The sequence below is a fragment of the Sceloporus occidentalis genome, unplaced genomic scaffold (genome assembly GCF_023333645.1).
Source record: "Sceloporus occidentalis isolate IW3139 unplaced genomic scaffold, rSceOcc1.0.p SCAF_3, whole genome shotgun sequence".
NCBI lineage: Eukaryota > Metazoa > Chordata > Lepidosauria > Squamata > Phrynosomatidae > Sceloporus > Sceloporus occidentalis.
In genome coordinates, this window is record NW_028316983.1 from 232,041,911 (window position 1) to 232,057,742 (window position 15,832).

At 40.1% G+C, this 15,832-nt stretch overlaps 1 protein-coding gene across 1 annotated transcript in view; it reads right to left on the reverse strand.

Annotated features, from left to right (window-relative positions):
- TAF2 (TATA-box binding protein associated factor 2) overlaps window positions 1-15,832 on the reverse strand; it is an 83,365-nt gene that overhangs the window by 32,085 nt on the left and 35,448 nt on the right. Inside the window, exons 13-20 of the mRNA XM_089517879.1 lie at window positions 15,033-15,147; window positions 13,599-13,708; window positions 12,857-12,922; window positions 9,469-9,721; window positions 5,504-5,644; window positions 4,264-4,374; window positions 3,259-3,452; window positions 2,210-2,349 (exon numbers count right to left, since the gene is read on the reverse strand). Of these exons, the coding sequence (XP_089374005.1) occupies window positions 2,210-2,349; window positions 3,259-3,452; window positions 4,264-4,374; window positions 5,504-5,644; window positions 9,469-9,721; window positions 12,857-12,922; window positions 13,599-13,708; window positions 15,033-15,147 (1,130 nt within the window). The remainder of the gene's footprint in view (window positions 1-2,209; window positions 2,350-3,258; window positions 3,453-4,263; window positions 4,375-5,503; window positions 5,645-9,468; window positions 9,722-12,856; window positions 12,923-13,598; window positions 13,709-15,032; window positions 15,148-15,832) is intronic.

A 15,832-nucleotide genomic window follows, 5' to 3' on the forward strand; every position in this document is an offset into this window, starting at 1 on the left:
CCCTAAGGTGAATTTATCACAGCGTTTTTCTTGGCAAAATTTGTTCAGAGGATGTTTGTCTTTCTTTTCCTCTGAGGCTGTGTGTGTGACTTGCTCAGGGTCACCCAAGGAGTTTCCGTGGCTGAGCACGGATTCAAACCCTGGTCTCCGGAGTTGTAGTCCAACCCTCAAATCACTACATCATGCTGGCTCTCTTGTTTATTGGTACGGTTATTTATATTTCTCGAATTTAATTTTGACTGTCTTCATTTCCATTGCGGATGGGGAAACTCTCATAGGTGTTCTGACAACCATCTTGAGCATTCATGCACATAAACCTCAAGTGATAAGGTCAATAAACAGTTCTGAGTGGGAGTCAGTAGAAATGTACCTGCTCTGTATTCAAAATGAAAGCTTAAAATATTATAACAATATATTGTTAATATATTATTTTATATTTTATACTTAATTAACTAAATAAATATATTTGATGTTCTATGAATTTAAGTAGCCTGATGATTCAATTGGTGGTGAAGAAATTATCTGTGCTGGCATTTTGCTACAGTAAAATTGTTACCACTAATTAACATACAATTAGTCATTTATGAAGGAGGTGGAAGGCATAGAAGGAATAGCATTGTGGTTTGGTGTTGGGACTATGCTTTGTTGAGATTTCTCGCATGACAGGGGGTTGGACTGGATGGCCCTTGTGGTCTCTTCCAACTCTATGATTCTAAGACTAAGGTTAAAACTACACACAGGAAGTGATGCCCAAGAGTATGGGCCCTGAACCACATGTGCACCTTAAAATACATCAATATCAAATCCTCATTAACATGTAGATGCTTACAGCATTCAAGTCAACGTAGAATAAATTTCCTTCAAATATTAGGGTGAAGATTTATGCGATAGGAAACTGAGCTACTTTTTGTGTTTTTCACACAAATCTATAGCACCAAAAACCTTGGCAAGTCTGGACATGTTCCATTTTTACCATTAGACTAGAACATATGATAGGTATTCTAGACTAAATTAGGCTAAGATGTTTGCCTTTGGATACTTGGATACAGATCCAGCTACCCCTCTATACCCGAGACCCCCATTCTATTAAGTTTTTCATTACATTAAAATTACTGTCAAACTCTTAAGTTGTTTCTTCATGAAGGACCATGTGAACATGCAACTGGTTTGGTAAAGTGCTTTCCCCAAGAATAACAAAGTTGAAGCAAGATCAATGAATAGAAAACCTGGTATGATACTGCAGCGACTTAATACTGGTAGAAATGTCCATTTCAAGGAAATGATGTGATGGTGGCTTCTGCCCACTACCCTATCCCTCTCTACTCCATCTGTTCATCCTTTCCCTCTCAACTTTAACTCTCCTACCAGTGCACAGTTGGAATTACTTCCCTGATATCTGCTCTCATACACACACATGCCTGTCCAGCATTCTTCTGGCTTTCTTGCTCTTTCTTTTTCTTCACCAAATAGACATAAGAATTTTCATGCCTCCTTCTCTTAGAATAAATCCTTTCTAACATTGGAACTCTCTTTGCACAAACAGCAGCTATCTGCCTTCTTCCTTCATCTCCTCCCTTCCTGTCTCATAGTTTGGCCTCCAAATGCAGTGTTTTATAGTCTCCATAGGATGAACAAACAACCTTGCAGCATAGAGGATTCCTGTTCAGAATATTCCATTCCCTATCCAACAACAGTCTGTGAGCAGTCCCTCTCTACTAAGCTCAGTTGTCCTTAGATTCCTTGGATGTGTTTTACCACTTCCTGTCAATTTTTGCCCTAAAGATATTTCTTACTTCTGCAAAGCCTGGAGTCTCCCAATATCTACTAATACTTCCCTGTTGTGGGTGACAGTGATGCTTTGGTTGCGTAAGGACCAGCAATTGGAGAACTGAGATTACTATTGATACTTACTGCAATAGTCACTTATTCATGTCAGAGGAAAGAAATGGATGCTCTTGGGAACAATCTTAAAAAGGGGGCTAACAATGGTTCCTACCAGAGTGGTCTTAGCTATTAAGAGAGAAGATCTGTTCCCATCTGTACTGTACAAATCCAATCTGTATCTGTTGATAATTCGAAAGTTTAACATAATATTGGAAGACTGGGAAAGAAAACAGGGAACAGGCCTTTATACAAATATAAGAAACTTATAAAGATAATTTAGGTCTGTATGGGCATGAACTGAATGGTAAATAAAAAACCCTGTAACCTTTTGTGTAGTCCACGACTGCTTCTAAAGCTGCTATTCGTATATCCACAAAGTGTCCATATTCTGCATAGGATTTGAAGACTGCAGGGTCACTTGGAACATGTCCATTCTTCTGCAGTACACGAATGGCATTCAAACAGCTATGCATATCAAGGAAGAGAAAGAAAAAAACATATTTTGTAAATTCTGAATTTGTTATCATAAAACAAGCCATTTTTGTAGCATCATAGCAATCTGACGATGAAAATCACAATTTCTAAATTGTGCTAAATGAATATAATAAGCTTGAGCTGCCTAAGATTTTTGCAAAAGAGTGACATAAATGAAAGAAGTCAGTTCTGAACAGTTCTGAAGATTTAGAAGCCTTGGGCCCTTCACTTTCTTCAGTATACTATCTAATATAACATAAACCAGATGAGAAGATCCAATCCATATTAAGCTAAAATTAAGAAGCAAATATACATCTACATAAGTATTAAGAATATCTAGTCTCTTGTATCTTCCATTGCTTCCCCTCTTGTGTGTGTTGTTCCATGTTTGGCACTTCTCTATTGCTGGCCTACACCCCAGTCATCTGTACTTTACCAATGTGGACTGCCTTGTGCAGGGTGTGGAGTGACTCATGTACTACAACTGCATTTGCACGAGATACAAAGAATGTTTTAGCTCCTCTACATTAAACCTCCATGCACTCTAACCTTTTGTTATTTGAGATCAAAAGAAAATAGAGATGTGATTTCAAGTAATACAAATGTTCTTGTTGTAGACAGGCCTAATGAGGCATTTTCCCCCCCTCAAAACAGTGTTTATAGAAGGATTTTCTAGGCGCCTATTAAATCTCCCCTCTATCTACTAGCTCTTGTGTTTATTGACAATAGTGCAAACTAATTAAAAGCTACACTGTGCAAGATCAGAATGTCTCCATCAATATTAACTACAAAATAGGATGTAGTAAAACAAACAAAAAAACTCCATAAAATCAAAATGGAATTTGCCTTCTTTTTTTCAGATTTATGTTTGCAGAAATTCAAGATGTTTTTGTATCATACCTGACTGTAATGGTGTGTCTGTAACTGGGTAGCAGTTTTTCCATGTTTAAGAACCTAGTAATTTCCTCAAGAATAAGGCGCACATCCGGATTTAGATTGTCCAGGGTCCGGGCTTCATTATTCACACTGACTGCAGGAGTTACAGAGTTTGCTAATGCATCTATCAGTTCAGCACGATAATAGTTGTCTGAAAACTGTATTCCAAAATCAAAACTTAAGATAACAAGCAACATAGAATGGAACATTTTAAAAAAGCAACAGTCACAATACACACACACACAAAAAAAAACATGCTTCCTTAATTAAGAATACTGTCATTGTTTAGGTATGGATAAATGCCACTGCCTTTAATGAAGACAAAGACATGAGCCTAGATGAAAGAATGAATCTAAGGAATGTATTAACTACTTGATTTATATCCTGCTTTCAGCTACAACAGCCAGCCAGGCTTCCTGATAAAAGCTGTTCCACATCCTTGGCACTACCAGTGATAAGGCCTTGTTCCATATCCAGATCAATCACATCTTCGAAGACAAAGCAACATGGAATAAGGACTCCAGTGACAATTAAGAGTGGTCTGATTGCTGTGGGAGAAGTTGCTTCTGAAAATAATGTCACTCCAAACCATTTAGGATTTGTTCACAGGTAATCACCAAAAATCTACTTTGTATGCAGAAATAAGTTGAAAATTGAGGCAGCTTGCATAATGTCTAAGTCATCTGCTCCATGAAGTAGAGCCCAGCCAACATTTTGAACACTGTATTTTGCACTAGATGAAGTTTCTGAACACTTCTCATAGAGTGGTATTCAATCATATGTGGTAGATGTTTGTGACCAAATCTCCTTTCCCAGGTAGCTGCCGCAAACCTGTGCAAAGGCATTTTTGGCCACATTTTGGCATTGAGGACCAAAGGCAGACCAAGGATCACTCCCAGGGTGTGAAGCTGATCACGGGAATAACAAAGCTGCAAACAGAAAATACTGATGTGTGAAAAAATGCTTTACCTTGTTTTTTCTATTGTCATTGTACTTGATTAAGTCTAGAATGAATGCCAAAACCTCTTTAGGACACAAATTATGAACATCTCTCAGCAAGGCCATCGCAACAGGCATTGTCTGTGAAAAAAGATCAAGATTAATGAAGAACTACTATAATTCAGGTACAAAATCAGTGAAAAGGAACATTAGTTCTACCTTTCTTGTGACACACTGCCCAGTGAATTTCACTAGTTATCCCCTCCAACAGTAAAATTGGTGTCATGTAAGAACACAAATTAAAATATGGGATCCAGATGATAATGTGGTAGAACAGAAACCTGAGAATTAAATATCAAAAATTGCTCTGCAGGTTCTGAACAGAAATCCTACTAGTCCAATAGGTTTTCTACAACAGTTGTCCCAAAACCCCAGAAACAGACATCAACATTTTGCATTCAGTAGCCAGTAATGTGCTGCATCCAGACATAAGCATTTCACTTAGTAATCATGACTGATAGCTACTGATATGACCTCATTTATTTATTTAATATTTTGAAAAGTGGTCAAACATGCTGGCCATCATTACATCTCAAGGTACTTAATTCCATTAAGTCATGGGTGGGAAAGGCCAATTTTCACCCCCATGACACATAGGCTATGCCCATGCATGCTGTGTGCACCAGAAGAGATGTGATCTCACTACCAGTTGCCATTTTGGCCAATTTGGATTGTTTTATCAGCATAGCTTACGTAGTTACATGAGAACAGGTGAGTTAAACAACCTCATTTGCAGGCAGGAGGTAGTGGATTTTGGTAATGTAGAGGTGACAAACTGCCCAAAAATTGGTCTGGATTTTTTTTTTTTTAAATGAGAAGTTGAGGGGCAGCATTGTGGATCTCCTGGGGTGCTTCATGAGTCATAAAAGAACGAGGGGAAAAGACTACCATTTTATTAATCTTCCAGCATAACATCATGCTCTCCCAAAAGCCTTGATTTCTTTAAGTTATTTTGGGGGGGGAGTGAGGGGGAAGATACCTCTGTATTTCTTGAGACAGATGTGACACTGACCTTTACATACTATTTTCACTGCTGGCTAAAGATTTATTTATCTTTAAAAAAGTACTGCCTTTATTCTGGCAAATATATCCAATAGCTAAAGTTTTTCTATTTTTGCATCCACTACTCTATTCCACCCTTGAACCTGGCTCTTCTACGGTAATCTATCATGTTCAGAAAAATACAGTGAGACAGCAGATGACCTTTTACCTTCTGCAGAAAGTAGCTCTGAAAGTTCATGAAGTTATTGGTTTTCACAATGTTTGGACAACTTTTACAGCAGAACATGCGAGTGAAGAGAGACTTCATAGCTGGTGGTCCTGTCCAAGTACTCACCATAAAATTTGCAATCTATATAATTAAGGATGGAAAGAGAAGCCACATTACCAACAATGCAAAGTTTGGCCCACAATCCCTTACTCAAAGCCAGCTCCTTTGTTCATGACATTTATTTTCAAACCTGTGTGTGTGTGTGTGTGTGTGTGTGTGTGTGTGTGACAGAGAGAGAGAGAGAGAGAGAGAGAGAGCGCAACAATGGCGGGATACAGACAGGCAAAAAGGGGTGTATTCATGACGTCATGAAGGTAGAGCCTTCAGACGGGCCTTACCTGAATGCCGCCATGAACACGCCCCCCGCACGCCCCAAGCGGGAAGAGGCGGCATTAAAAAGGTGCTGTTTTTCTCCGCTGCTTTTCCGTTTGATGCGCAGCTGCGCAGCTCCGTCTGTAAGCTGCTGCACTGGTACGCCAGAATTGCTACGCCGCTAATTTAAGTTGCCCATTTAAAAGCTCCGTGTCTGCTGCGTCGCATAATGAGTCGGGGTCCTGGAACATGCGCAGTTTGCAGTCAGGCTTTAATTGCAGCGTCAGCTGCCATGCAGGTGTGGAAGCTGCAGCACAGCTGCAGCGCATTTTAAGACTCGTAACCCTAACCCTAACCCTAACCCTAACCCTAACCCTAGAGCAACATGTACGCATGCGCTGCTTGGAAAGTTTGGACTTTAAAGTGAGCCCCTACACACATTCCTGTGCCATTTTCACCTAACAATAAAAACCCCTAAAACTGTAAATATTTACATATGTACAAGGGAGGTGATGGGGGATGGCAGGGGGACAGCGGTGGCAGCGGCGACAGCTGTGGCTGTGCATTGCAGATTCAGCAGGAGCGCGGGGACCAAAGGAGAGGAGGCATCCATGATGCTGGTGACACTGGCAAAGTGCAAGCGGGCAAGGATGCCAACACCAGCTGATCACCAGCTGGCAGGAGACCACTATTGTTCTTGGGCAGAGTGGGGAAAAAAGTTTTAAAGGGGCTTGGGCACTTTAAATGTGCCCATAGGCTTTCTGCCGCCGCTGCTTAGCGCTGCAGCTGCGCAGCTGCGCATCCGCCAGCCGGCAAAGAAAAAAAAAAGCCCCGTTTTTGGCCGCCCGTGAGGAAGCTGCCTCTCTCTTTGCAGCGTCCTCCGAGGTGGCGGTTTGGAAACCGCGGGTCAGAAACGGCCCCAGGTGAGGCGTCTTCACTGCCCCCCATGTGGAAGCCCCATCTCCTGAGCCACGCCCCCGGGGTGGGCGGTCTGGAGGCTCCGTATTCAGCAGAATACACCTCCAAGACGTCTTCCCCTGCCCGTTTGTATCCCGCCAATAGGAAAGCAAGATCTGTAATTATGTAATAAAGGATTGCTATAAATTTGGCTTTCTGACATGGGGGACTAGCATTTCCCCCCCTAATGTCCCAGGTACAGGTACCATATTTGTGTCCATGTGTTACAACTGTTTTTGTCTTTCCTGGTAACTTGCATAGACTGGCATCATGGACTAGCACTGATCCATAGACCACTAAAATGTTCTAAATCATTATTTTCCATATATTCCTACCATTACATTGCCTGTTATGTAGCTCTTGTGCATCTACAAATTATTTTGGGGGGCATCCTGGTACCTACAATCAATTTTTGTAGGGTGCCAAGTCAAGCTTTGTGCTTAGATCAAACTTAATACTTCTGGTTACTTGTGAATAGCAGGGAAATCTTGGTAAGAGCAAACAGCAGCTGTCAAGTTGCTTTTCTAACATTACCAATTTTGTCACTGAGGAACCTAAAAGGCTTTCAAGAAATCCTGGAGTGTGAACTCAGTTTGAAAACCAAAGCTCCAAATGAATACATTCCGCAAACTCAGACAGCCTTTCACCACCATAGCCTCTATATATTTGATCTATAGTATGTGGAAACAGTTATTAATCTATAGTTCATCTGCAACTAATTATCCTTCCACAATAAATACCAGGTTTTAATTGTCTTCCTCCCAATTACATTTCAGATGAATCCCCCCTTCCCCAGTAGTTACAGTCATATAATCTATCCCCACAGAAGCTAGTTATGGGAAAGGCATCAGTACTGCCAGTTTCCTCAATTTACCCTGCCAATAACCTCAATGCAAATTTTAAACATGCCCCAGCCACCCTGGGAGCATAAGACCACCCAAAGAGGAATAGACAATTCAGAATCCCATCTAGCTTAAAGCTATAGCCAAAAAGCAAAGATAGCAGTGAAACAAATGTAATAAATGGTTTACTGAAGCAAAATTTGCCCAACATCCTGATTTAAGAAGTCTATTTTATACACTAATAAAGGCTTAACGAAATTAATGTTTGTTACATTTGTCCACAGAGCACTGCAGGAGATCATAGGCTATCATTTTCTGTGATGTAAGACCTCACAGAAAGTTTTAGGAAGATTTATTCCCCCTTTAGACTCACTACTTCAGTGCCTTACTAACAGCTCATTCATCTGGATAATAGCTCAAAAGTCCCCCCCCCTCAAAAAACCCTATACAAAAAAAAAAAGGCCTGGTCACATTGGAATGCATACTTTAAGTGAGAGTTTGTGTCTGTTTTTGCAAATAGGTGAACTGAAAACATGCATTTAGAAGCTGCAAAATAACACAGTGTGATCCAGATGAACTACTGATTTTAAAGTACTTCTGAATTTATAGCTGTGACCCGTTCACATTTCTTGTTGATGCAAAGTTCCATTAAATATAATATTTCTACTTTATATCTACACTACTTTCCTACTGCTAGCCAGAAATATATTATCTTCATCATAGACTGCTTTCTAGTACTAACGCTTGCTTCTTTTTATACTAATATACTAAAAGCTCTGTGTTGCATTGCTCTCAAATGAACCATGGAGGTCAGCAGATTTTTAGTCAGTATGAAAATTTCACGACTTCCTCAGATTTCCAGGGCCCCAAAAGAATTTTCTAGCAAAAATGACATGGAGTTGGGTTGTCTGTAAAAGTGTCTTTAAAAATTTATCTTGTTCCTGAGGATTAATGAAAAATGAAGGAACTTATTTCAACTGTCTGTTATCTTAATTACATTGTGAAAGGTTTTTTTCTAATTTCTTTTTACTGAAAAAAATAATGTAATTTTCTTTTCACATCAATCATTTATAAATACTTGGTAAATACATCTATAAGGCTGGATACTGAACCAGTCAAGGAGCAAAGATTAAAATCTTATTCTATTACTAAAAGGTGAAAATATATTTAGGGTTTGAAACTGTAAAGTGTATTTTTGTTTCTCAAATCAATGATGATCATTATAGATAAGTGCCCATAATTATTTTAAGATGCTAAAGAAATGAATTACTTGTCATGAATATAGAACAATTTGTGCAATTCTCTGCATTGCAGTTGATAATATATACATGGAGGGGTGTGTGATCTTCTTTATTTCCATACATGGAGGACAAGGTAGTGTAAATTAAGCCAATGTACTTAAGAGACTCAAAGACATGGAACAAACCGTAAGCCTGGAAACATCATACTAGCTATTTTATTAAACCAAAGATAGAATACTTATATTTGTTCAAAAAAGAGAAAAATAAATAAACCTTAGCTTTTCAAGCTTTAAAGACAATAGTATTTTGTTCTTTTTTTTTTTTTTTTGTATTTTTCCCCACCCCAACAGTCAATATCAAGCTATTCAGGGCTTAGGGAGTGCTGGCGTGTACTGATAAGCAGTATAGAAATGTACTTGCTATTGCTATTTTCTGAAATTGCTTAGATTATTCATGAACAACCTAATTGTACACTGTAATTTGCTGCTTCGAAGATTTCTAGAAACAGGGTCACACTCTCACAAAGCTTTCTCATGACATGGCCACTTCTCACCTTTGCAAGACAGAAGCATGCCATTATCCTCACTCGGTAGAAACACTGCTCTTGTTCGAGTATGTCGGTCAGCGCAAGCCGTGATGCTGGAGTGGGGAACTTCTGGAGGGCCAAAATGGATTCCTCCTGTGCAACCACATCTCTCTCATATCGGAGCTGATACTGCCACATGAAGTCAGCCTGTTCAAATTCTACCTTTCTTAACACAGACATGTCCGGATCTATTCTTATCCAGAGTAAGGGGGAATCAGCACTAGAAGAGATTATCAAAACTTGCACTAAGGCTTAAAATGCAGCAAACTGGCATGATTAATGGTAACATTTTAACATGACGGCTGCTAAATATGATATTAAAAAACCCTTAAAAATTTATTCTGTATTTTTTGTCTTGCTCTGCAAAATCAAGAGATAACAGTTCAGTTATCTTTAATATGGTATCTCTAACAATGCAATCTGCAATATAACAGAGTAGCTTACAAATTGGCAGTACCTTCCAAGATACCAAACTTAAGGTCTGCTTCAAACTTCAAAAACTTCTTCCAAGGAGGCACTTCTGGAGAAAAATATATTGCAAACACATGCTTCGAGCACGGGACTATGAGTTTGGAGACCAGGGTTCGAATCCCTGTGCAGCCATGGAAATTCACTAGATGACCTAGGGCAAGTCAACACTCTCACAGTCTGAGAGGAAGGCAAAAGCAAACCCCCTCTTAACAAACATTGTCAAAAGAACTCTGTGATAGGTTCACCTTAAGCTGGAAACATGTTGGAGCAACACAACAATAACATACTTATAATCATAACATCTACAACTGAAGCCACTGTATACTGTTTTCCTGTTTATGTCTTTCACCCTTCTGGCATTGCTTCCATTGGGCAAGGACCTTGGGACTCTGTAAAGCACTATGCACTCCAACAGCACAACATAAGCAACAAATATCAACTACATAGGAAGATTCTTTGATGACTTAATATAAAATTAGTGTTCAAATTATTATTTGGTTATGAGGAATATTCCCAGAAATCCAAGCACCCTCTTCTTTCTTCTCTCCACTTCTAAAATTTCATTAACCACACTTTGCCATGACATCCAAACATGAAGCTGCAGTCAGCATCTTTACTCCAAACCATAACTTGCAAACCTACTTCAACCTGTGTTTTGACTTGTGCTGCAATGCATATTGGTCAATTCAAGTATAGTGGCAAAATATGATTAGATAAAAGCAGAATGGAGAAAGAGCATGAGCACATGGGATGCTCCCAACTGTCAAACTCTGGCTTGGCATTATATCTAAAAACATAAGAAGAGTGTGCTGGAGCAGAATAAAGGATGAGATAGCTAGACCAGCATTTTGTTCACAGATTGGCCAATCACCTGTCTATGGGAAGTCTGCCAGAAGAACTTAAGTGACAACTGGATTCTTATTACCTGAAGTAAGTCAGCAGATGTACTGTATATGGAGTTTCCCAGCATATATGAGTGTGTGTACCTAAAATTGTGAATCCTAGTGATCTATATACAGTGCACCTGCGTTCATAGAATCATAGAATCGTAGAGTTGGAAGAGACCACTAGGGCCATCCAGTCCAACCCCCTGCCATGCAGGAAATCCAAATCAAAGCATCCCTGACAGATGGCCATTCAGCCTCTGTTTGAAGCCCTCCAAGGAAGGAGACTCCACTACACTGTGAGGGAGTGTGTTCCATTGTCGAACAGCCCTTACTGTCAGGAAGTTCCTCCTAATGTTGAGGTAGAATCTCTTTTCCTGCAGCTTGCATCCATTGTTCCGGGTTCTGTTCTCTGGAGCAGAAGAAAACAAGCTTGTTCCCTCCTCAATATGACATCCCTTCAAATATTTAAACAGTGCTATCATATCACCTCTTAACCTTCTTTTCTCCAGGCTAAACATCCCCAGCTCCCTAAGTCGTTCCTCATAGGACATGGTTTCCAGACCCTTCACCATTTTTGTCGCCCTCCTTTGGACACGCTCCAGTTTCTCAATGTCCTTTCTGAATTGTGGCACCCAGAACTGGACACAATATTCTAGGTGGGGCCTGACCAAAGCAGAACAGAGTGGCACTATTACTTCTCTTGATCTAGACACTATACTTTCATTGATGCAGCCTAAAATTGCATTGGCCTTTTTAGCTGCCGCATCACACTGTTGACTCATGTTCAACCTGTGGTCTACTTGGACTCCTAGATCCCTTTCACACGTAGTTTCATTCAGCCAGGTGTCCCCCATCCTATATTTGTGCATTTTATTTTTCCGCCCTAAGTGCAATACCTTACATTTCTCCGTGTTGAATTTCATTTTGTTAGCTGTGGCCCAGCTTTCTAGTCTATTCAGGTCATTTTGAATCTTGGTCCTGTCCTCTGGGGTATTAGCTATTCCTCCTAATTTGGTGTCATCTGCAAATTTGATAAGTATACTCCCAATTCTGTCATCCAGGTCATTGATAAAGATGTTGAATAACACTGGGCCCAGGACAGAGCCCTGTGGAACCCCACTCGTCACTTCTCTCCAGGATGAAAAGGAACCATTGTTGAGCGGGCGCTCTATACGTGGCTTTGAGCTCACGTGAAAAGCCATGTAGAGCCGTGTGCGGGGCACAAGGGGCAACGCGTCCTATTCGAATGAACAGTGTGTGTGCCCGTGGCGTGTATGCGCCGCCTTGCCACCACGTGCTCGAGCCCCATTCACTTGAATGGGGCTCGAGCAAATGCAATATTTGGCTTACGGGGGGAGGGGGGAGGGGAATGGATCCCCACGTAAGCCAAGGGCGCACTGTATTAGATTGTGCTTATATCTGCATAGAAGTGCTTGCAAAGCAGAACTTTTGTAATGTGTAATAACTGTATGTTTAGTGTATTTGCGGGTGGGAGGAGGCTTCAGCCTCTCTCTCCCTTCATGCGCTAAGAAAGAATATAAGAAGTGGCCTGCTAGAGCAGACATTTCATGCCTCTATTACAAGGTCACTGATGTAGCTATTTCAGGAAGACAGCAGGAAAATAGTCAGGGATTACTCAGTCTTTGTTACTCAACTCTAAGGCTGCATAATAGTCTTCATCACAAAGATCATCTATAGCACACTGACATTATTTCCATATGAATGCTATTATTAGCATATTGATAACTGCAGGATCCATAGAACTATTTGGTATCCCAAAATGCTGAATTGCCCTCTGCCGCTCATCCAGAACACACTAAACATTATGCTGTTCAGAGCTGGCTGGCAGAGTGCTGTTTGGCGAGACAAAGAGGAGGGAACATCTAAACAGGCAAGTAACAATGCCTTAGTGACAGGCGGAATGGAAGGCTGGATTGGGACTAGTATATGCTCAGAACAATCCTCTGCAGAAGAGGTGTTTTCAGGCATCAACTTACTCCATGGCAGAAAGATCCATGTCCACTTCTTCTCCATTCATTAGAGGAATCTTTTTCTTCTTATTTCTGCATTTTAAAAAAGACAACATGTATATTAAAATTACTGTCTTCCCCATTATTCTTTAATTACAGAATAATTTTTTTAACAAAAGCAAGAGAAACGGTGGCTAAGGTAAGCCAACAAAAATTCACTTAATCAGATGTCTCCAAATATTTTTTGCCAATTCTCCTTTCAGGAATTTATTTCTCTGTTAAGTTCCATACCTTCTACTTCCTGGTAGATTCATGAATGCCTCCCATTACTCATACTGTTTACCCACTCAATGCAATCAGTATCCAGCATGGTTAAGCCATCAGATGAAAGCTGAATTTTTCAACTCTCCCTAAACTTTTATTCCTGAGGCTGGAGTTTTAAGCCCACGTCTCAGTGAACAAAGACTTTCACACAAGTAATATTCTGGTATTACAATGGTGGTATTACCACAGTACAATTTATTTTCAGCCTGTTGGAGCAATATTAGGAGCTTCAGATCAGAATGGAAGAGAATACTGGCATTAGGAGGAGCCCAATTGTAGGAGCCTCATGCATGGCATGAAATCTCTGATGGTGCCAAATGGGAAGCAAGAATCTCCATGCTGCTGACATAACCAACAGGAGTGACCCAGAAAATATGAAAGCAAGCAACGGTTATTATATGTATATTTTTCACAAACCATATTACAAAGCTGATCAAAAACATACCGCCTGCTCTTTGAGTGACAAGGTATGTCATGTTTAAGGCTATTTTCTTCTATCTGAAGTGTGTGGTTAAAAGATCCATCAAGCTCTTGTACTGTCACCTTGAGAGGCCCCTAAGGAAAATATTATCAGAATAATCATTTTAAAGATACAATCAATACAAATTACTTAATATATTGGAAAGCAAGATCTGACACTTACAGATCTGAATGACATTCTTACTACAGAGGCTAAACTGATAGAAATTGGCTTGCCTGAGCTACCTCAATAAACTTTAGGGGTAAGTGGACATTTCAATCTGGGATTTCCATACAAAAATATAATATTCTAGCCACTACACTACACAGCCTCTGTGCTCACCAAAGCATATTAGGTACAACTCCATTTCCCCATTATTTTGCATTTTATATATAACATTTTTGCCATGGAAACTACAAACAAAGAAGGCAAGAATTCATCCACTTATATATCCCTGTATCAAACTTTTCAAGAGCTGATTCAAACTTTGGGAATGACAGAAAATTAGTAAACAAAAATGTTACCTACAAGTGTGATCCAACACTGCATGTAAAATGTGAAGTCACAGGCTTTCACAGCCAGCTGTATAGCTTATATTAATAAATCTTTTTAAATTAATTAATAAAGGGGCTCTCAAGATATTTATAACTTGCAACAAAGTTTTTAAAGTAACTATGGTGCGTTACAGACCGCCCAAAGGGGCGGCCTGTACCCGCCCCTTTCCCCAACAGATTGGGACCTCAGCTGCCACAGCGGCAGCCCTGAGGCCCCAATCTGCCGCTTTTCCAGGCTGCGGAAAGCTGCAAAAGGCCGCTTCCCGCGGCCTGGAAAGGGGGTGTCCTTGGGACTTCAAGCCCCAAGGACACCCCAACAGCGGCAGGGAAAGGAGAAAGGGGCCACTTGGCCCCTTTCTCTTTTGTGATGCTGGCGCAGCTGTGTAAAGGCTGCGCCAGCGCCACAAACCCAGGAAGGAGCTCCATTTCGGAGCAACTTCCTGCGCCACGGAAAGGACACCACAGGTGTCTTTCCGCGGCACCAGGACGTCACATCCGCGCTGCCCCATTTGGAGGCGGCGCGGTCGTGATGTCCTAATGGCGGCGCCCATGTAGAATGGGCGCCATCATTTTGTACGTATTAGGGTTGGGGCCGTCTGAAAGAGACGCCCCCGGCCAACCCTACTACATACACAGTACGTACCAAAAGGCCCTTCTGGAAAGGGCCCATGGATCCCTAACCCATATGAATGAAGCAGAGTACTTAACAACAAAGTATGCAAAGTAATTATGGGTCACTAACTCCAGTCTGCCATTTACAGCTTATAATACTAAACAAGATGCTCGCTAAATTCAATGACAATATCACCACATATATGTAATAACTGACAAATTTCAATAAGATGTGGAAAAAAACTAAACTTACCACATATTTCTGCGTTCCAGGAGATGTATAATCCTGTTTTATTTCTAACTCAAGTACATTTCTTTTTCTATTAAATGCAAAACTGCCATAAAATTTTACCACACCACTCTGATCTCTGTCAAACTGAATAGGAAAAATATGCCACTCATGAACATTCAATTCCCCAAGTTTGCAGAAATACAACAATATCCCTATGACCAGGTGTGAACAAAAATGTTCATAATGAACAATGCCTATCATTACAATTAGAAAGACTATACAATGTAAACAGAGATTTTAAGATCTGCATTCTTCAATAACAGTTCCTATTCCTAAAGTAGTCTCTCCCCTTCCACAATAAGCTAGAACTTGTCCTTAAGGTTCTCCTCCAAACTTTCATGCTGTCTTTGAACAATATCAGGAGTATTTATAATAATTACTATATAAATGTCTATGTATAATTAGTTTGTTCTAGTATAAAAAGGGAATGGTTAAATCTATCTTCATCTCTAGAATAAAAGTCAAATTTTGTTAAAGCCAGCTAATGCACATTTAAAATTAAAGGCTAAACTATTAACTACATGGAAGTCACTGTAATTAAAAGATAGTGGGAAAAATCTTTTAAAATACAAAAATGTGAAGAGTAAATAATTGAAATGTAAGTAAAGACAGGAATTTAAATGAGGATAACAACAAGAGAAAGTGGAAATAGCTAGAATAAGAAGGAAGGGACCCAAATAGTTCTAGGGCTGGCAAAACAAGATTTAAAAAACCGAAGGAGGAACAGAGGAATCAGCAGTGAAAACAGCCGAAGATTCCAT